Genomic DNA, 21,407 nt, shown 5'->3' with positions numbered 1-21,407 from the left:
ACAGCTACTGTTGAGCTTTGAGTCATTACTATGTAATCTAAGTGACTGAAACGTAAGCATAGCCACTGCAACAGAGAAACTCATGACTGGAGGCTGCTAATGATCAGTGGGTGGAAGTGCACACACATGCACACTCTGGGCACAGGACAGCTCACGTCCTGATGGGACAGTACGAAAGTTCATCATGCTACTCAGAATGCTGTGCAAAGACTTGCTTCTTAAATTTTCCATTTAGTATTTTGGCACCACAGCTGAACGTGGGTAAACAAATCTCAGTGAGGGGAACTACAGCTAACAGGGGACTATTACATTGCTAGAACTAAGCCTGTGGCATATGCATAATAACCATGACAAGAAAAAATCCTAACCACAGCTCAGTTCCAGGCTACAGAATGAACTCAATTCTCCTCACCAATGGCCTAGCAGGTCAAAGATATAAGAACTTTCCAGACAAACTAATTATTTCCCCCAGTCTCTCCTGACTGACACAAGATGTTTGGTTTTCAATAATTAAGTTTGTGAAAGGAAAGGTGGCAACAGCATCCTGGCAAGAGAGGAAGGAGCCATAGAACCAGACTCAGATGACAAGGTGGGAACTGCTCACAGAGGACTGCAAATGACAATGGTCAATTATGTCTAAGGTTCCAATGAAAATGTGGTCTTGCTCAAGGTCAGACCTATAATTTCAGCAGAGAAATAGGTTTTGTAGTGAAGGAATGGTACTGTGACCCAAATACGACTGCCATACATCTATGTACTCATTAAACCTTGCAGAACTGTATACCACACAGAATTTCACTGTAAATAAAAGATAAAAATTATCTGTACCCTTATATCATAAGTTGGTAAACATAAATAGGATAACTAACAATGGATGCATGGGAGAGTTCTTTTCTCTATTTTCCAATTTTTGTAATACAAGCCAGACTGCACTTATATTTTTAAGAAGAAAGGTATACTATTCCCACTATCTTTCTGATTTACTGCAATTTCAAATTAAGTCAATACTGTCATAATTAAAGCTCGGGCAAACCCATGTACTGCACAAGATGACAGAGGGACCTGGGAACATGTTGGCCAAGGTGTTCACTCCGTTTTTTCTCCCAATTTCCTGGCTTTAGAGGGCCTGCAGTGTTCTCCCATTTTTTTTTCTTTTTTGGCAAGAGGCTACTGGGGATTGAATCCAGGGGCACATCTCCAGCCCTTTTAGTTTTTTATTTTGAGACAGAGTATTGGTAAGTTGCTTAAGTTTTGCTAAATTGCTGAGGCTGGTCTCAAATTTGTGCTTCTCCTGTCTCAGCCTCCCAAGTTGCCAGGATTACAGGCCTACACCATTGCCATTTCCTTTTATGGTACAATTCACCCAGAGTAGCCAACTACAGCCCGGACTTCTCACTAAAGATGACATTTAGAAGTATTATCTGGAGTATCTAGAGTCTTCAGCTCACGGCCATTCATCCTTTCAATGGAACAGATCACCATAGGGTATCTACCCCTAGGCAGCAAGACTTTTCCAGCTATATAACTGACATGTAGTGGGCCAGATGGAGACACTTCTCACCTAGTTGAAGAAGTTAAGAAGGAATACCACTTTAAATCGTGAATTTTCCAAACAAAAGACAAGAAAGGATACAACTATTTCTTTACAATGTCAGTTGAGATTATTCATATTCTTTTCATAGAGAAAAAAGTTTTCACAAATAACCATGGAATTCACCTTGTTTTCTTTTTAGTTGAAGACAGCAGTTTGATGGACTGGAGGAGGAGGAAGGACAATCGAGATTCAAATATACTGAGGAGTTTGATCACTTCTTCTCTGTTAAGACTAGGAGAAGAATCAGCAGCTGGACTGGTCTCACCACCCTTAGGCTAAAAACAACAAAATGAAACTTCACTAAGCTATCCAGCAACTGTAGTTTCATATCAAAATGACAAAACTGCAGTTTCATTTATCCATTAATTTAAACCCCAAAACAAAATAAAAAGCAGACCTGAAATCATTTTGATACAGGAAAACACATAATAAACGTGTCCCACACCTACCAAGTGCTTAACCCTGCACAACAAGCTCCTGACTCCCCAGCATCACTCCCTGCAGGAACATGGCAGAAAGGACACCACCCAGGACTCTCTGGGCAGCTTGAGTTCTAGATTGACCAGAAAACTAGAAATTCCTTCCCCTGGAGCCTGTTTAAGCCATTCACCATTCAAAAGTTCCAGGAAGTATAGTAGAAATTATGAAAAGAAGCTCAGGCTTTTTCTTTCTCTTAAAGAACAAAACCAAAATAAACCCCAAACAGAAAAGCTGAAGAGCCTTTATAACTTGCTAATCAATACAGCATATTCTTAAAAAACTTTTAATACATAAAAGATATACTTGCAACTGATTCAAAATTTTTAGTTCTACCCTGAAGACATAACCTCTATGGTTCACCCTTGGAGTGGCTTGGTCTCCAGGTGGTGGTGCTGAGCTGGCAAGGCTTTAACAGGTGCCTCCAGTGGGAGGCAACTAGGTCATGTGGGTTCCACCCTTACAAAGGGATTAATGCCTTCTCTCAGAAGTGGGTCAGGTGTCCTGGAATAGGCTTAGTTCTCACAAGAGCAGGCTACTAGAAAGCAGCCACCTTGTGCCTTGGCCCCTTCAGTACAGGTTGAGTTCCTTTTCTGGCTCTCCAACATGTTGTGACACAGCCAGGGGGGCCTTGCTAGGGCAAAGGTGCCATGCTGTCTGGACCCTCTGCTACCAGAACTGTGAACCACAAATACTTCTTTGTAAGTTACCCAGCCTCCAGGACTTTGTTATAGCAATACAAGACAGACTATGACATGCACAAACCACTCTTAAAATGTTTTCATGCAGAGCATATATGTACACACACATGTAGGTGTGTACAGACACATTTATAAGAATGCCATATGATCATATATACATTCACCATTTTGCATAAGACACATAAAAATGGTGATTTTCTTCATTACCTGGTCAAATTCCTCTACAAGCTCCTTCCGGATGAGCTGGAATGCATGCTCAGTCCTCACCATGATATCCAGAGCCCCAGAGAGTGTTTTTAACTTTCCAACATTGCTATTCTGACCTAAAACAGTAAAAACAAAATGATCTTTCTTTTGCCCATCAACCTAGAAATTCATCCATGTTAATGTTGTAATGAAAAACTGGTTTTCAAACGTGATAGGGATAACTCATGAGAATCCCTGCAAATTAATTTCTGTTTAATTTTCCCTCAAGAGAAGTATTAAGTCTAGACAAAGTAATAAATACTAATTGTTCCCCAGCCTCACTATTGACTTGGTCAAGGTGAGAACACACCTTGGAAGAGGAGCCCTATCTGGAGCGCTAGGGTCAAGAAGAGTCTGTGGTTGAAAGCGTCCCATTGTTTGCCAGCTGCCTGACATTGGTCAAGTCACTTAGCACTTATTTGTACAGTAAGCATATTATCTTTCGGTTCAGTCAGGAAGTCAGACCGGATGAATGAGTTTAATTTTACTCTAGGGCTTATTGTTAAAATGTTTCTAAAGCTATCAGAAAGCACAGAGCACCTTAGACCCTACTCTCTTGGAGCTTGTGTCAGTGTGTGTGCAGTGGCATGCACTATACCATTAGTCTTCTCCAGAGGGAGGGCTACATTGTGTCCTTGGCTCCTGGAGAATGCTTTCTTAGCACTTGGGATGTCCCCCATAGTAAGTATCTCTGTTTACCTGGGAGGCCTTGGGCCATGCTAGATAGTCTAACACTGTAACTTATCATGGGGGCTTCTGGGCCTCATGGTAATAGCTCAACCTCCAGAGAACCGGGAGACTAAGGTCAGCCATGTGGCAATTAACCACGTCTATGTGACTAAATCCCAACAAAAACTCTGGACACCAAGACACAAGTGAGCTCCCTTGCACATAATGCTCCATACCACTAAGGGGAGTACCGTTCTACCTGTAGCTCCACTGGAGAAGATAACTGGAAGCTCTGTGCTTAACACTTTCCTGGACTCTGCCCCATGTACCTCCTCTTGTGGCTGATTTTGACATGTACCCTATTTCTCTTAGAAGCCACAGTCAAGAGTGGAACAGCTTTCAGTGAACTGAGATGTCCTAGTGAACTGCTGAGCCTGAGGGTAATCATGGGGACCCTCAAACTTGAGGCTGGTGTCAGAAGTGAAAGTGGGCCTGGGACAACTGCTGCTATCTTCCTTTGCAGCATAATCTCAAACTTTAAAACAAAAAATCTTAAAAAATCAGTGGAAAACATTAGAATGACTGGATATAACTTTGCTATGTTCACATATGAACATATGACTAGTGAAACTCCATATCATGTACAACCACAAGAATGGGATCCTAATAAGTTAAACTCCACATATGTATGTCAAAATTCACTGTACTGCCATGTATATCTAACAAGAATAAAAAATGTCACTGGGGTGTTGAGAGCCACAGCCGAAGGGGCCCCAGCAAACTTCCAACTGCCAGCAAACTTCCAGCTGCCAGCTGATGATTGGCTCACAGCGACCCCAGCAAACTTCTAGCTGCCAACGAATTGGCTCCTCTGTGGTGATGCTCATTGGGCTGTTTCCCTGCCCTTTCAGACCACGGAGCTGTTTATTGGGGGACTTTTTTGGTTCCGCCCATGCGACCCAACCAATCGGCCTCAAGAGCAGGAGGGGTGGGGGAGGTTGACAGGCTTGTAGGAAGCCGGTGGTGGCAGTTGGGCTCTGAGGGTTTTCCTGAAGAGCTGTGTGGTGCGGAGTGTGTGTTCTAAAAATAAAGTTCATTTCTTTTGACAAGTGGCTCCTGAATTGTGCCCAGCCAGACTGCGGTATTTGGTGGCCCATATGGGGAACGACTGAGGGTAAGTGGTAAGGTAAACTGCTCGCCCCTGAAGGCAGGGCAAGAGGATGGGTAGCCATTTTAAGATTCTTCTTTTGTTTCACTTTTAAGTTGCCTGTCCCTGGAGATGAGTGAGACGGAAGAAAAACCACTCACATCTGAGGAAAACCTATTTGCATCTGAGGAACAGATAGGGAGAAAGGACGGATGGACAGACACTTCAGGAGGATAGAAAGGCTGATATAATGATTTTGTGTTGTTCCATTTTTGTTTCATTCTGTCTCGGTTTTGTTTGGCATCATCTTGTTGGGTTGTATTATAGTAAAAATATGGGATCAGAAATTAGTAAAAAACAAACCGAAAGAGTGTTAAGTAAATTGTTAGAGGAAGGAGGCATCCCAGTAAAATCAAGAGCAGTCAGCGCATACATTGATACAATACAAAAATGTAGCCCATGGCTTTTTAAGGAGGAGTTGTTAAATATATCACAATGGAACCACCATGGTGAAGATTTAAAAAGAATAGAAAAGAAAAGCCCAGGAACTCTGCCAGTTGGCACATTGCCATTGTGGACGTTCATACCTTGTTTGCTTAGTCCAAAGCCTCCAGTTCAGACAATGGTAGAGGAAGGAGAAGACATATTGATTCAAGTAAAAGAGAAGGTCTCTCAAGTTAGTCAGAGGAAAAGATTCAAGTAAAAGAGAAGGTCTTTCGAGCTAGTCAGACAGAGGAAGGAAGTTAAGAGCAGAAAAAGCCATCAGGGGAAAAGTTACAATAGGAGACTGTTACTAACACCTTTCTATCACTAGAGGGCGTAAGTGTCCAACCAACAGCGCCACCTCTATAGGAGACTGCTACTAACACCTTTCTATCATCAGAGGGCGTAAGTGTCCAACCAACAGCACCACCTCCATATGCTGGGAGGCCCCCAACCCCCGCAGTTGATAGTTGGGATCCTGAGACAGGATCTCAAATATTAACATGCCCTGTATTTGAGCAGGCAGGAGGGCAGCGAATTCACCATGCTTTAAATTTCAAAAAAGTGAAGCAGCTAAAAGAGGCTGTAACAACGTATGGTCCTCAAGCACCCTTCACTGTAAGCATGGTCGAATCCATTACCAACTTGAACATGACGCCAGCAGATTGGGCTAATATGTGTAAAAGCTGTGCTAAATGGAGGACAATACCTGTTATGAAAGGTTGCCAATGAGGAATTTTGCAAGGAGACAGCTAGGCGAAATGCAGCAGCTGGTTATCCTCAAAGAAATCTAGATATGTTGTTAGGAAAGGGACCTTACGAGGATCAGCAGTGACCTTTTTACCACAAGTTAATCTTGGAGTCAGTCCTAAAGGTCTGATACATAACTATATCTGGCAGATGGACGTCACACACTTGCCAGAATTTGGAAAATTAAAATATTTGCATGTTACACTTGATACTTCTTCCAGATTTTTGATGGGCTCCCTTCATGCCGGAGAAAAAAGTAAAGATATTATAGCTCATTGCTTACAAAATTTTGCCACTGTGGGCATTCCAAAACAGTTAAAAACAGATAATGCCCCTGGTTATACTTCTACCTCTTTTAAACAATTTTGCTCATCATTTGGCATTACTCATATAACAGGAACCCCATACAATCCACAGGGACAAGGCATAGTTGAAAGAGCTCAAACTATTAAAATGTACTTATTAAAGCAAAAAGAGGGAATTGGGAAGGGGTATATATTCCCCAAAGATAAACTTAAAATAACCCTTTTTACTCTAAACTTTTTAAACTTGGATTCATCAGGACTTAGTGCTGCGGAAAGGCATATGTGTCCAAAAAATGTACATAAGCCCAAGGTACTTTGGAAGGATATTCTAACAGGACAATGGAAAAAGGTCCTGACCCAGTAATTGTCTGGAGTTGGGGGTCTGTCTGTGTGTTTCCACAGGGAGAACAGCAGCAGATTTGGATTCCAGAGAGATTAACTAAGGTCCTGACCCAGTGACTGTCTGGAGTTGGGGGTCTGTTTGTGTGTTTCCACAGGGAGAACAGCAGCCAATTTGGATTCCAGAGAGATTAACTAAAGCCATTTCTACAGACCAAAAAGAAGATGATTTGGCTCAAATCCATAACAGCTAATATCCAGAACTCCAGTTTGGCTACCCTTACATCTGCAACAGAACCAGAATGTTTTTTTCAATATCTATTTTATTATTACCCTTTCCCACATCATGAAGTTCTATTTTGTTTTTTTGAGCTCGTACAGACCTAGGTTAATGTTTTGCTGATCAGTTCTATTTTTGACTATAGAGTTTTTAAACATTGCAATGGAGATTTCACCTGTAAAAAGTTACTATTATGTTATGTGTTGTATGTATTATGTGTTGTATGTTTGTATGTACATATGTCCATACATCATATATGATAAGCGCTCATGAAAAAATGAATCCAAATATTTTTTTTTATTCACATGATTTAAATGGTTTAATTTAAATTGGGTAAACAGCTGTTGAGGATTGTTTTAATATGTGAACAAAAAAGGAGGTTAACAGATCTGTTTGTTTACTTTCACCTTTCCTTTTCACTATATTTAATAATTCTGTTCAAGATAATGTAAATTGTTCAGAAAATTGTTTTTAGTGCCTTCTGGAATGTTACATAATTTTTTCTTTAGCCATTATTGCCAGAATTCCTATCTTCATCCCAGTGCCAGTGAAGACAAAGATAAAACCAATCTACAGCTTCTGCAATAGCTATCACTAAACTGCTTGCAGAACTTGCCTGGGCTATGTATCACTTGTATGCATTGTGAACTCACTTGTATGCATTGTGAACTATCTGTTGGTAAAGCGACTTGTGGTAGTGTTGGGGTATTTTTGCTGATAGTGTCATCGGTGGTACAATTTTTCCAAAAAGGAGCCGTCAATTGACTTGGTTTATCTTCCTCCCTTCTGCTTGTGATGGCGTTCAGCTAAAAGCTAAAATTTGGGGGCCAACAGAGGTGAGGCAAAGAACCTCACCCTCCCGCTGGTACAAAGACCTATCCACAGGTGTGGCTGTATGCTGGACTGGTAGTCAATGACGGGTAAGATCCAATTGCAATGGTACCAACCTAAGACAGGAGGCTGACGCCTTGAGGTCAGCTCATCCGATGACGGGTAAGAACCATATGTAGTATTGGACAACCTAAGGCAGGCACGGTCCCTAAGCCACATGCTTGTTTAAACAGAGAGGGGGAGATATTGAGAGCCACAGCCAAAGGGACCCCGGCAAACTTCCAGCTGCCAGCTGATGATTGGCTCACAGTGGCCCCAGCAAACTTCTAGCTGCCAACTGATTGGCTCCTCTGCGGTGATGCTCATTGGGCTATTTCCCCGCCCTTTCAGACCACGGAGCTGCTCAATGGGGGGCTTTTTTGGCTCTGCCCACACGACCCAGGCAATTGGCCTCAAGAGCAGGAGGGGTGGGGGAGGTTGAGAGGCTTGTAGGAAGCCGGTGGTGGCAGTTGGGCCCTGAGGGTTTTCCTGAAGAGCTGTGTGGTGCGGAGTGTGTGTTCTAAAAATAAAGTTCGTTTCTTTTGACAAGTGGCTCCTGAATTGTGCCCAGCCAGACTGCGGCACTGGGGGGAAAAAGATCAGTGGACAGATGTATTTTTAGTGTAGATCTGACACAGGGAAGAAAACTCTGGACTATGTATGAAAAAGCTGTTGGGGCAGAGGGAAGAAGACAAAGAAAGGTAAATGTGAGCCCTAAGTACTGAAGAAGAAAACAGTAGGTCACGTGATTCCTTTGAAAGGTTTTATACACTAAAAATTTTTATACATTTAGTCTTTATTGATGTGGCTTACAAAACCCAGAAGCTTGGCTAATAAAACCTTCTGAAGTATTTAAATTGTTTTCATAAGGTACACAGGCTATTAAAACTTTTTTTCTTTTTGGGCAGTACTGGGATTAAACCCAGGAGATCATGCTCTACCACTGAGCTACACTCCAGCTATTAAAACATTTAAAATGGGCTGGGGATGTGGCTCAAGCGGTAGCATGCTCGCCTGGCATATGTGCTGCCCGGGTTCGATCCTCAGTACCACAAACAAACAACGATGTTATGTCTGCTGAAAACTAAAAAATAAATATTATAAAACTTTTCTCTTAAAAAAAAAAAAAATTTAAAAAACAGAATTAGTTACACCATCTTAGCAAACTTATTCTTGGAATCTCTATTCGTTTTATAAAAATGAGGCCTACTCAAGTTAGGTGTGAAGGCACACACCCGTAATGCAGGGACTTGGGGGCTGGGGCAGGAGGATCACAAGTTTGAAGCCAGCCTATGTTCTTAGTGAGACCCTATCTCAAAAAAAAAAAAAAAAAAAGAAAGAAAGAAAAGGAAGAAAAGAAAAAAGGAATGTAGCTCCATGGTAGAGGTAGAGCACCTCTGAGTTCAAACCCCAATACCCACCTTGTCCCACCCAACAAAAGGAAAAAAAAAAAAAAATGACGCCTGCTTTTTCTAAAGCATTCAAACAAGCTACATAATTCACCTCAAACCCATCCCAGAAAGAGGTGCTGCTGATCCTGCAGACCAACCCATGTGGACACCATGCATTACTATGTTGGCAAATAATTAGCAAAATATAGCAAAATAAAATACTTTTAGAAACTGTTAAAAAGGTAATACTTTCCCCAAATTTACAAGGTTCAATGTGAGAATGAAGGCAGTGAGAATGTGTCCCCAGTCCCCTCCTCAGGCACATCCTTCCAAGGCTGCTTAAGCACCTACACACTAAGACATGGGTACGCATGTGTATGTATGCACACACACATACTCATATATTTTGAAAAATGGGTTGACTGTTCCTTATCCAAAATGCTTGTTACTGTGTTTCAAACTTCTGACTTTGGAATATTTGCATAGACTTTTTATAAGTTGAGCATCCTTAATCACAAAATCAGAAATCTGAAATTCTCCAAAATCTGAAACTTTAAAACTAAAAATTTAAAAAGCAAAATACCAAAGTGAAGCCAAATGAATTGCTGCACTCCAAATAAATTGTTTCCTTACCACAGAAGAGATATTTTTCAGCCAGGCACGGTGGCATAAGCCTATAATCCCAGCAGCTCAGGAGGCTGAGGCAGGAGGATCATGAGTTCAAAGCCAGCCTCAGCAACTTAGTGAGGCCCTAAGCAACTCAGTGAGACCCTATCTAATAAGAATATGAAAAGGGGGTGGGGATGTGGCTCAGTGGTTAAGTGCCCCTGGGTTCAATTCCCAGCATGGGGGGAAAACAAAGTAGTTTTCAAAAACCCTCTCTGTTAAGAAGAAAACTAGTGAGAGAGCAGTAGAGGGTGAGAATTCAGAAAGCACTAAGTGACTAGAGTGGCCCCTTGGTGTCGGCCATGGAAGCAACACAGGAAGCACTCCCACTTCTTTTCACAATTCCCCCACATCCCAAATTATCCTAAGTTTGATCAGGCTCTATTTTAGCATCTATTCTAGAACCACATCCCAAAAAGCTGAGCGTCAGTTCCATATTTAAAGGCATTCAACAAGAACCTCTACTTCTCTATTGCTGCTTCTCCATCCCCAAGTTTTGCATGCCGATTTAAATCTTTGTCTAAATTGACTGCTCTGTTTTAAAATGCACCTCAAAAAGCATAGCAAAGGGCTGGGACTGTAGCTCAGTGATAGAGTGCTTGCCTAGCATGTGTGAGGCACTGGGTTCGATCCTCAGCACCACATTAAAAAATATAAATAAAATAAAGGCATTCTATCCATCTACAACTACAAAAATAAATAAATAAATAAATGTTTTGTTTTGTTTTTTTTTTTAAAAAGCATAGTAACTTCTCCAGGTCCCCGCATAAGGCATCCCTATAGGCAAATTAATAAGAAAACACCATCAGTTACATCCAAGAGCAATCCAGAGGCTCTAAGACTCCAGGAAAATTCCACACTGAGCCAGTGCACACGAATCTGAAAAGTGAGACATCAGACTTACTGGTCATCTGAAATTCTGCAAATGCCACTCTTTCTAACTGCACTCTAAGTAGTTCACATGGAGCGTCTTTGAGGAGCTGAAAGAGCTTTACAGCTTTGCTGTAATGAAGATCTGCCAGCACCCGGTGCTGCTTCCTAAGATGTTCGTCACCAACCTAGAACCAAAAACAAAATTTAAAAATGCAATTCTTAAGGCTTGGGGTTCATAGTAACTAGTTATTCAAGTATTCTGACTGGATCACTAAATGCTTTTCAGTTGTTTACATTCTCCCTACAAGTCTTTAAGTTTTAGCTCTTATACTTAGGCCTTCAAGCCACTTAAAGTTGATCTTCACTTATGCTGTGAAGCAGTAGCCCACTTCTGTTCTTCTGCACGTGGAGAGCCATCTGTGCCAGCTCCATTTGCTGAGGAGACTACTAGTCTTCCCCAACTGAACTGCCTAAACATCCTTCAGATTGCTTTTGTCCTGAAGATATTAAGCCATTTGGGCAAACTTGAATTTTGGCTGGGGGTGGGGGTCTCCTATGGTAAGGGGACCTCAGATGGAGAGCACCTCAGCACAGTGGAAAGAAACCCTTTCCAGGTAAAGCTGGGTCTCAAAGGCTGATACCCAGGGTGAGGGGTCCAGAAGAGAACAAAGCCCAAGCGACTGTACAGCATGGTGTCCAGGTATCGAGCCAAGAAAGGGGAAAACAATGCACAACAGACTGAGCAACTACAAGGACAAGTCTTCTGCAGAAGCAAAGCAGACTCTCTAAAAGAGGGCAGCTTCAACCTGGGTATCAGGTGCTTCCTCGCAATCCACAAGGCTGAGCACCAGCATCCACCTCAAACTGGAAAACACCAAGTTCAGTAGCCACAGTATGGGTAACTGAACTATGCTGTCTTCCTTGCACAAGCACTACCGAGTTGTGAAATGAAAAGCTACCTGCACTGATGTGTGGATCTCAAAAACATGCCTTTAAGCAAAATGCAGTAATCCACAGAAGGATCCTTGCAGTTCAAGTCATTCCATAAGTCTCACAACCACGTAAAACCCAACACATCAAGTGGCAAGACACCAGACAGCTCTGCACCAATCTGGGTGCCTGGCAGGGCAATACCAGCAGGGTGCTAGGGGCTCTCTAAAGAGCTCTCTGTTCTAACTCCAGGCAAGGTCACAGGGGTTTCCTTCCATCAGTCTTTACCTGCACCTCTGCTCCACCTGTGCTCTCACAGGCATGCTTTATATCACAATAAAAAAAACCAGGAGACCGTTACTTCAAAGTTTGCTCAGAACCATTACTATAGTTCTGATGGCATTTAAGACCAACTAAGTAACACACCCAGCAAATGTATAATTTTCAAACCAAGATCTGATCAAATGTAGTAGAGAAAAACATGGCACAAATGAGAGGAGGAACACCGGCTCCATGGGTTTTTCTAAAGTGGCTAATTAGAATTCATAACAAGGAACACTTGTCAATGGTCTTGGAAAGCAACTTAGCCTGGAACAGACATACCTGATTCCGCAGACAACTGTGGTACATGGAAGCCAGCCTGTGATGGATGGTTGCTGCTCGATACTGACAGAGAGGCTGTCGGGCAGACACCAAATCAACGTCACAGTACTTCAGGGACTTCATCATAGCCTCACTGACTTCTTTTTCAATCTGTTTTTTTTTTTTTAAGGGGGAGAAAAAAATGACAAGCTCACAATCACAGACTAAGAATTTCACAATGTTTAAATACTGGTTGTCGAAAAGATAACAAAGGAATAAATAAGGCTGAAGACTCATTTCATAATCCAGCAAACCTCCCGACCTGCTCCTGAGCCTTTCTGGATAATGGAGCATAATCCTGTTGTAGAGTTGCCATGGTAAAATAAGTAGTGGACAATTCCCAGTTCACTGAGTCCCAGACGGCTGGGTGTATGTCTCGCGTTCCTAATGACCTCAGAGCTTTCAAATAGTAATCAACAGCCTGCAAGGAAAGAAAAGGTGAGAATTTTTTACTCTGTTTACAAATATACCAATACTGCATTAAAAATAAAGTATACTTTTTTTTCCATACCAGGGACTGAACCCTGAGACACATCCCCAGCCCCTTTTATTTATTTTGAGACAGGGTTTTACTAAGTTGTGTAGGTCCTTGCTAAATTGCTGAGACTGGCTTTGAACTTGTGCTCTTCCTACTTTAGACTCCCCAACCACTGGTGCACATAGGTGTGCACCACCGTGTCTGGCACAAAATACTCAAAACCACCCAGATGTCAATTTAATGACGGGGAAAACTTATAAAAGGACAACATTATGAAGAAAGGAAAAAAGAGCCAATGAAAATATTTTGACAAGTTTATTTACAGTGGACTGAACCCTTCATCTGAGTCTCTAGCAGGTCAGTCCTTAGTGCTATTTTCTAACAGCCTGGTGCACAGGATGTATTTTTTTCCAGTTTGTTTCCCTTTCTGAATAAAAGTTACAGTTTGTGGAATGAGTCAATAGGAGAAAATAATTTGAGATTTTCTTGCAAAAAGTCACTTGTCTCACCCTATCTCCCCCATCCTCAAATATGTGACCCTTTCACTTAAAACAAATCACAGTATCTACTATACTTCTGCTGTTTCCTTCTGTGCATGTAAAAACTTAAGAGAAACAAAAACAAGGTCGCTTTTATCTCACAATTTACTATGCCATGAACATTTTTCACAAATGTCATTAGAAAGCGTAAAAATACTCAATTATGGAAGTGCTCATTCCCTGTGCCTGACAATGGATGCTATCATGTGTCCATCTGATAGACAAAATTTTATATAAATTAAAATTTTGATGTTTTTCTTACATATTAGGCATTTACTTTTTTTTACATGTATATATATTTTTGTTCACATTTATTTGCCCTTTTTCTACTGGAGTGGTTTCTTTTCAATGATTCTTAATTCTTCATATAGTAAGGATGTACTAACCTGACTGTCATCTGTGTCGCTCTTACTACCCTGGATCATGATCTACTTTAACTTTACCTGCTGCTGTGCACATTTGCACATTTAAGTTAATTCATCTTAGGCTTCCTGTGCCATGCTGGGGAAGTCCTCCCCCCCATCCCCGCCCCATGCCAACCTCTACCTCCATTTTCTTCTGGTGCTTTTAGCTTCCCCCTCTCCATGTCAATCCTTAATCTACTGGACATTTCTCTGATAACCCACATAACTTACTGAATTATCTTTTCCCTAACAATTCAAGATATTCCTTCAACAGTAGATTCTCATCACCACCGTTAGGCAAATTTCTATAAGTATGTCAAATCCTGGGCGATGGTTCAATTATTTTTAGTTGTGTAACATTTTAGTGGAGTGATAGCCACGGGTAAACAGAAGCAGGAGTGAACAGACCAGGCCCACCACAAGCAGGCAGTTACCTTGTTATAGTACAAGCCCTCTTCTGGGGAGAACTCCCGTCTGAACTCGTCCCCTGCGCTACAGTGTGCCTGAGCGCAGATGCGCATCAGTCTTCCTGTGTTACATAACAACAGAGCCGCATTCGTAGCATCCTCAATGGACTCGAAGTTGTGAATCCCCTTTTCAAAACAAGAAAAGCTTTTTTTCCACAACTGTTGCTCTGCAGCAGACACAGATTTGCTCACTTCACAAAGAAAGAAAGAAAACAATTGCATGAGCAGATGTCAGTGTGAACCCAGCACCGTCCCTCCAGGTGAGGGTGACAGGAGCACAGCACTGACAGGAGCCTGGTGGAAAGCCAGCTACCTGGGCCACTGCAGTACTCTGCTCTCACCATGACTGACATGAAGGGAAGGGTGTCCCCCAAATCCATCTGGTTGAAGCCTTAACCCCCATCTTAGACTGTGACTATATTTGCATCAGGCCTTTAAAGAGGAAACTTAGGTTAAATGGGGTCCCGAGTTAATATGACTGGTGTGCCTGTACGTGAGGGGCGATGCCAGGGCCGTGCACACAGAAAGGGTCAAGTAGGGACACAGCAGGCCACTGAAAGCCTCAGAGGGATCCAACCTTCATCTTGGGCTCTGGCCTCTTGAACCAGGAGAAGTATATTTCTGAGGTTCAAGTCACAGTCTGTGTATTTTATATCAGCCCCGGTAACATGGTACAACATTTATGTATATTCTCATTATTAATGGACTGACATTAAGACAAGCAAGGTAAGACATCTGAGCAAGGTGCTATTTTGTACAAATTCAAATGCTGTCCCTTGGACTTCTACAAGGGCAGAGTCTGTTCTATCCAGTTGTCCTAGGTTCCTAAGAGCCAGCCCCATGCTCTCCCACAGGCCACCTCCCTCCAGATACCCTTAATTGCACAGGCTCTTCTTGCATTGAACTGTTTGGACAGGCTCCATTCACAGCCCAGCAGGCGCCTAGCTGTTTTCAAGTCACCTGCAGCCGCATCCCAGCCCCACCTTCTCACTGCCAGCCTTCAGGCTGTCATCCGCTCACATGGCCTCTGCCGTTACCACAGGAAGGGCCCTCGCTGGAGCTGCAGAAGCCCTGGCAGCTCCCAGCCAGACTTCTAACTTGGGCCTCTTCACACACAGGTCCCACAGCCCACCGTGGCCCTGCTACTCTCGGGTGCACCACACTCTCCACAGGCACTTTCCTGGTGCTCCCTCATCTGGAAAGCTCTTCCTTCACATTTGCCTGCTGGGGTATACTCGGCACACACTGCTCCCCTCCACCACAGCTTCTAAGAACCCTACAACCTCTCTGAATATCTCCTTTCCCCATTCTCCTACTGTACTGCATTTGAACTTATTTACAGCACTTTTTAGAGATCTGTATTCATACCAGGCTTTCCAACCAGAAGAGGGACCAGTTATACGTCCAACACAGAGCCTGGCACGTGGCTCACTGTTCAAGTGGTTTCTGAACTGACCAGATGTGTATGAAGTATAAAAGTTGGGAAGAAAGAAGACACGGAGCTGATGGAGCCCAAGGGAAATTATGTTTTCCCCTTATTTTATTTCTTGAGAATTTTAATAGTAAAAGCTTTTTTAAACAGAGTTCCTTTTAATAACAATCAAGTGCAACAGTTCTTAGCCAGCCCATATAAAATCAGCATGACTTATATAACAGAACATAGATTAAAGAGAAGAATCCCAAGATACTCACCCATTCTCTCAGTCTGTAATGCAGCAGCCTGATTCATGTAAAACACACCAATTTCATTTCTAATGTTGCCCATTCTCTTCAATACTTGTACATAGTGTTCCGGATTTTGGCTTTTTAAGTCACTAAACTGCAAGATTTCATTCGCAGCCTCATAGCACTTACAACTAACTGAAAGCTGACTTTCTAAGTCTGTAGACAAATCAGTTGCCCATGCAAATCCTTTAAAAAAAAAAAAAAAAGTTAGCAGAAGCCATATAAACTCTTCTTCCATAATATCTAAGTGCGTCAGAGATTTTAGTCAAAATACAAAATGCAAAGCTGCATAAATATACTGTCTTAATCAATAATACACAATTTTATAGTTTCATAAATACCCAGATTTTTCCAGCTGGACTAGTACACACCAAAAGCTATCCACTGATACATAGTAAACAGTTTTTAGTTTTAATGGAAATAGTACTTGAAGTAAAGTTAATATTAAGTCACAAGCAGACAAGTCCTAGCTAAGTCCTCAAACTTACAAATGCCATCTAGTGGGCTGGAGTAAGCAAGCGCAGAACCCAAGTTCAAGGGGAAAAAGGCAGCGCTCTTCCCGCTGACACTCAGATATGGGGAGACTGTGATGGGAACAAAGCACACTGAGGTTTTTCTACTGTGTCTATTAAAATATAATGACCATTTGAGAGAGAGGGCGAAGGGGAAAAAGGAGGGCAAATATTAGGCAAGGACACTGCACCCTCGTGTGCTCCTCCAGCTGTCAACTGTCTAAGATTTTCTGGGAAGCAGATAACAAATGTTATAAGTAATTTTAGAGCATAAAGAAGCAAGTACATGATACATTTCAAAAGCACCTTCAGAAGACTGGCCTTCTGCCTCATCTGCCCCTGACCGCAGCCTGTGCACTCACAGCATTGGGCTGAGGGACTGCTGCTATGCAGTGCTGCCCTAGTTCCCACTGCAGCCCTGGACAACCCTGACAGTGACACAAGACAGTGGCTATGAACTCATGTTAAAAATAATGGTCTCTTTATCTTGGCCCCACATTCTTTCAGAAGGTAATTAATACACTCTCACCAACTTACTATTTTCCAAAGGAAAATGTATGGCTTGGTCTGCTGACCACTAAAAAAACCCTCATAAAAAGAAGAGTATTCAGAGAAACTCATAACTGTCTTCACCTTATTTTATAGTCAGCAATAATAATTATATTTAAAAACCTTTTGATAAAAACAGGAGGATCATGCTTGGTTTTAAAACTAAGAATGAAACAATACAGCAAACACTGAACGACTTAGGTTTCTGCCACTTGTCTGGACATAAACAAGCATGGGCTTCTGGACAGCACCACTGTGCACACGAGGCCTCTCTGGCATACCCTGGCAACTAGACTCCCTGTGGAGGCTGTGCAGGATCTCCTGGTCTTCTTTGGTTTGGTAGTGAAACTCTTCCAGGTGTGCTGCTCTGTTACTTGCATTCTGGGCCAGCATGAGCTGGATGTCACCACAGAGGGTCAGATATTGAGAAAGAAACAGCAACACTTCAGAGAGCATATTGGTACACAGGCAGCAGTAAGTATCTATTTGGAAAATAGTAGGAAGGAGAAAAACACAAAGGCATTAAAATTATTGTGCACAGTAAATGAAGAAAATCTGTTACCAGCTGAAAGCTAGATACCGCTGCATCTGCTCAAAGTTCATTTTGTGCCAGGTAGCAGATATATTTCAGGTGGCTACATGTGTTTCAAAATGAAGAGATGTTAAGCTGCAGAGCACAAAATAAAATTCTAGGTAACATACAGAGGGTTGGGAGAAGCCATTTTAAGATCAAACTCCACAAGAGGAGCAGGAGTGAGGGCCCACAGTGACCTATGCCTTCAGCCTCCCTCCCTGACCCCACTTACTCTTGGTGGCTTACCATGGCTCTGCAAGGCCAGCTTAATGTATCGCAGTGCTCTCCCATATTTCTGAAGACTCATGGCAGCATCAGACAAGACATAATAGGCCTTTGATGACTTGAGAATCAGCTGGAGTTTCATTTTATGTTGCCAAGAACCAGGGATCATTCCAGATTGACTGGAATAATTACCCTTCTGAAGGGAGCCCACTGTGACATGGGGAAAAAGAGCACATTTTACTTGAGCACAAATCTTACAATAAAAAGATATGGTCTGTTGCTTGACAGAAACACTGGAGACTCAGATGCTACTGCCATGTTGAGACTGGTGAATACTATGCTTCCTTGCCTAATCTCAAAGGAGTCAAATGGCACTGTTCAAACTCTTGCTTGAAGCTCCAAACCTTCCGCATCTCTGCGAGGGGCAACTGACATTCTCTTTTGCGATGCCTACAGACTGACATCTGCCTCTTGTCTCCATTCTGAAATCAACCTACCAAATATTATGCCTTCCTGAAGCAAAGCCCCTATCTCAGTCAAAGCAGGTCACTAGACAGAACAGGGCTTCTAGCACTTGTAACCATATACATCCGAGCTACTTTCTACATGCCATTTTTCTAGCTTTTCTACTACTCCACCCCTACTGCCCATCAGCCAGACTCAAGTCACTACCTGTTGCCTCAAGTCACTACCTGGCTCCTCCTGGCTCCCACAGCAGCCCATGGTTTCCCCACCAGGAACACTCAAAGCGCAGGCTACTCCACTCCACCAATGACCACCTTTGTGCCAAGCACAGGGCCAGGCACTAGGAACCGTGACATGGAGTCCTAAGGCCTTTGCCTTGATAACATAAACCACACCAAATATACTCACTGTGATTACAGACGTAAGAGCAAAATGCTTTGGACCAAAGAACAAAAACACATGCTTTTGTTTAAAAAAAAAAAACTTTTTTTTTTAGTTTTTGATAATAATAAAGTTCTATGTGATGATGAGAACATGCTAGACAAATGCTCCACCATTGAGCTACAACCCCAGCCCCGCCAAACACACGCCTTTCTCCCAGTCCTCAGAATTCCCATTTTCTTTCTTTTTTGAAGAATATATTCTTTATTAAAATACATTTTATTTTTCTATTTATTTTAATGTGGTGCTAAGGATCAAACCCAGGGCCTCGTATGTGTGAGGCGAGCGCTCTACCACTGAGCCACAAACCCAGCACCCCCGGCCCCATTTTCTTATTAGCTAGACTTATGAATTTTTCAAGCCAACAAAAAGCACTTAGTCTCTATGATGGTTTCATTGTAGGTTGATTTCCTTTTCCTCTACTGCTATAAGCATTATCTGTATGTGAAGCACTGATAAAACCAAAGACACCAAGATGCAGGTCGTGCTCACAACTGTGGTGCTGAAAACCATTTAACACCTGTTCACAAGACAAGGCTTTAGTGGGTGCTCCCCACTTCCAGTGTTAATGGATCAAGAAACTCCAACTAGAGAGAGAGGTGAGCGTGGTGATTTTGAACTTGAACAGGATTTTCAATTGGGGCAAATGAGGGGGAATAAGAGATAGAAAAGGTGTTTCAGAAAAAAAAAAAAAAAAAGAGAAAGTCACAGTGTAGATTCTCACTGCAGGCAGATAAGCCTGGCACACAAGAAGCACCACACACAGATGCTGGGGGAGCAAAGCCACCCCACCTCCACCACTTTTGTTCATGAAGAGAAGAAAGGTCCAGAAAGCACTTGGTAGTATTTCAAATACACAGGCTTTCAAAATAATTGTTTTTAAAACAACTGAAACTTTTTAAAAAGGGAGAGGAGATAAGGCTGGAATAAGAAATATGACAGATTAAAAAACCCAGAAACCTCAAGACTTTTATCTCAAAGTTTTTCATAAAGGGACATTCCTGAGGAACACACAGATCATTTGAAAGTGACCTTGCCAGCTTATTCACATATGAAATGACTACAGCCACCACTTCTATATATGGTCCTGGGCACTTTTCTTATGTTAACCATTTAATCATTGTGATATCCTTCAAAAGTAGACACTATTATTAGGTCAAATTTGAGAAGGAAAAGGCAGCTCAAGGAAGTGAGGAAATATGCCTGGGTGAAGCCACAGCTTGTGCTAATCACCTTCCCTTGCTGTTACCAATGCAACTGCTCTGAAGAACTGCACTGGGTTGACAGCATCAGCTCCTCACAGCAGGCAAGGGGGAACCAGGGTCCTTATGCTCTTATTAAAATATTTATGGGGGCTGGAATTGTAACTTGGTGGTGGAGCACTTGCCTTGCACACGTGGAACACTGGATTTGATCCTCAGCACCACAGAAAAATAACTTAAATAAAAGAAAGGTATCATGTCCACCTACAACTAAAAATTTTTTTTAAAAAAATAGTATGGAAGATCAAAATTACTCTGCTTTGTTTTATATTTAGAATGAAAAGCTATGTCACCCTATTTCTCATTCACATGACATACTTTTTCTCAATTCCTTTCAATGGAATGCCTTCATTGACATAAAGGACCAGTATATTATTCTATTGAGGGCCTTATTTGCACATCAATTCAACTTACTTTTGTCCAAAAACAAGGCCATCTGCTTCTCTAGCCCCTCAGGACCCCCCCTTGCAGATTCATCTTCATATTTTAAGGGGATTGGGGTACTGGGGTCAGCGGCTGGAAGGTCACTTTCTTTTTTGATGCTGTTATCTACAGATTTTAAACCCTTTAAAAAAAGGAAAAACATTTATTGTATACTTTACTAAGAATAAGGCAGAATTTCTATTTTAGAAACAGACTTCGAAAAACTGTTTGATCTGAAAGATTTGGGAAACATTGATTTGCTTTTCACTTTAGGCTTGGAAAAAAAAATCTCAGCAGACCACCATTCAGAATAACATTTAGACACCAATGAACAAGTGCTATTTGCATATCAACCACAAACTTTACTGAAAAAACAAAATCTAAATTTAGACTTACCTCCAGAACATAGCTAAGTACTAGTCTGCAGCGCTCTTCTGTATCATGGCAAACTGGAAATGCACAACTGGGCTTTAGAAACAAACAGCTGAAGTTATTAACATGCTACAACACATTTCCTGACTCACTTCTGGAAATTTCTAAAACTCTACAAACCAATAATTTAGAAATATGCTTTTGTATTCAACTTGGTAAGGTTTCTGATACAAAAGTTTCTGCAATGTTTTTGTTTGCAGATTAAATTACTGTAAGCATATCAACAAATCTAGCTTAACAAAAAGATCTTCCAGTATATGTGCTGCTTTAAGTACTTAAATTTCTAAAAATAATTCTATTATAACAAAAAAGCAAGAATGAGAGTTGTAATGTTTTAGATAAAATGCATACTAAATCCAATAGATTAATTCAACTCTTAATTAGCATTGATACTTGGTAGCATAGTTAACAATTTAGCAAAAGGTCAACAAGAATCACTCATCACCCCAAGGGCTCACTATATAATTTACCTGCTTAATTAAGGAGCAAAACTAGTTACCAACATCTACCCACTAAGTAACAGTATGTGTACAGGCCTCTAGAAGCAT

The 21,407-nt window shown here is 41.7% G+C and overlaps 1 protein-coding gene across 1 annotated transcript in view; it reads right to left on the bottom strand.

The window, feature by feature from the left end:
• Positions 1-21,407, bottom strand: part of Edrf1 (erythroid differentiation regulatory factor 1) — a 44,001-nt gene that overhangs the window by 4,737 nt on the left and 17,857 nt on the right. Inside the window, exons 13-23 of the mRNA XM_026384258.2 lie at positions 20,824-20,895; positions 20,419-20,569; positions 17,858-18,046; positions 17,319-17,519; positions 15,944-16,162; positions 14,219-14,442; positions 12,626-12,784; positions 12,325-12,474; positions 10,823-10,976; positions 2,980-3,095; positions 1,718-1,869 (exon numbers count right to left, since the gene is read on the bottom strand). Of these exons, the coding sequence (XP_026240043.1) occupies positions 1,718-1,869; positions 2,980-3,095; positions 10,823-10,976; positions 12,325-12,474; positions 12,626-12,784; positions 14,219-14,442; positions 15,944-16,162; positions 17,319-17,519; positions 17,858-18,046; positions 20,419-20,569; positions 20,824-20,895 (1,787 nt within the window). The remainder of the gene's footprint in view (positions 1-1,717; positions 1,870-2,979; positions 3,096-10,822; positions 10,977-12,324; positions 12,475-12,625; positions 12,785-14,218; positions 14,443-15,943; positions 16,163-17,318; positions 17,520-17,857; positions 18,047-20,418; positions 20,570-20,823; positions 20,896-21,407) is intronic.

The sequence above is a fragment of the Urocitellus parryii genome, chromosome 5 (assembly GCF_045843805.1).
Source record: "Urocitellus parryii isolate mUroPar1 chromosome 5, mUroPar1.hap1, whole genome shotgun sequence".
Classification (NCBI taxonomy): Eukaryota; Metazoa; Chordata; class Mammalia; order Rodentia; family Sciuridae; genus Urocitellus; species Urocitellus parryii.
Note: the sequence above shows the minus strand (reverse complement) of the source record. Positions and strands in the feature narration are given on the sequence as shown.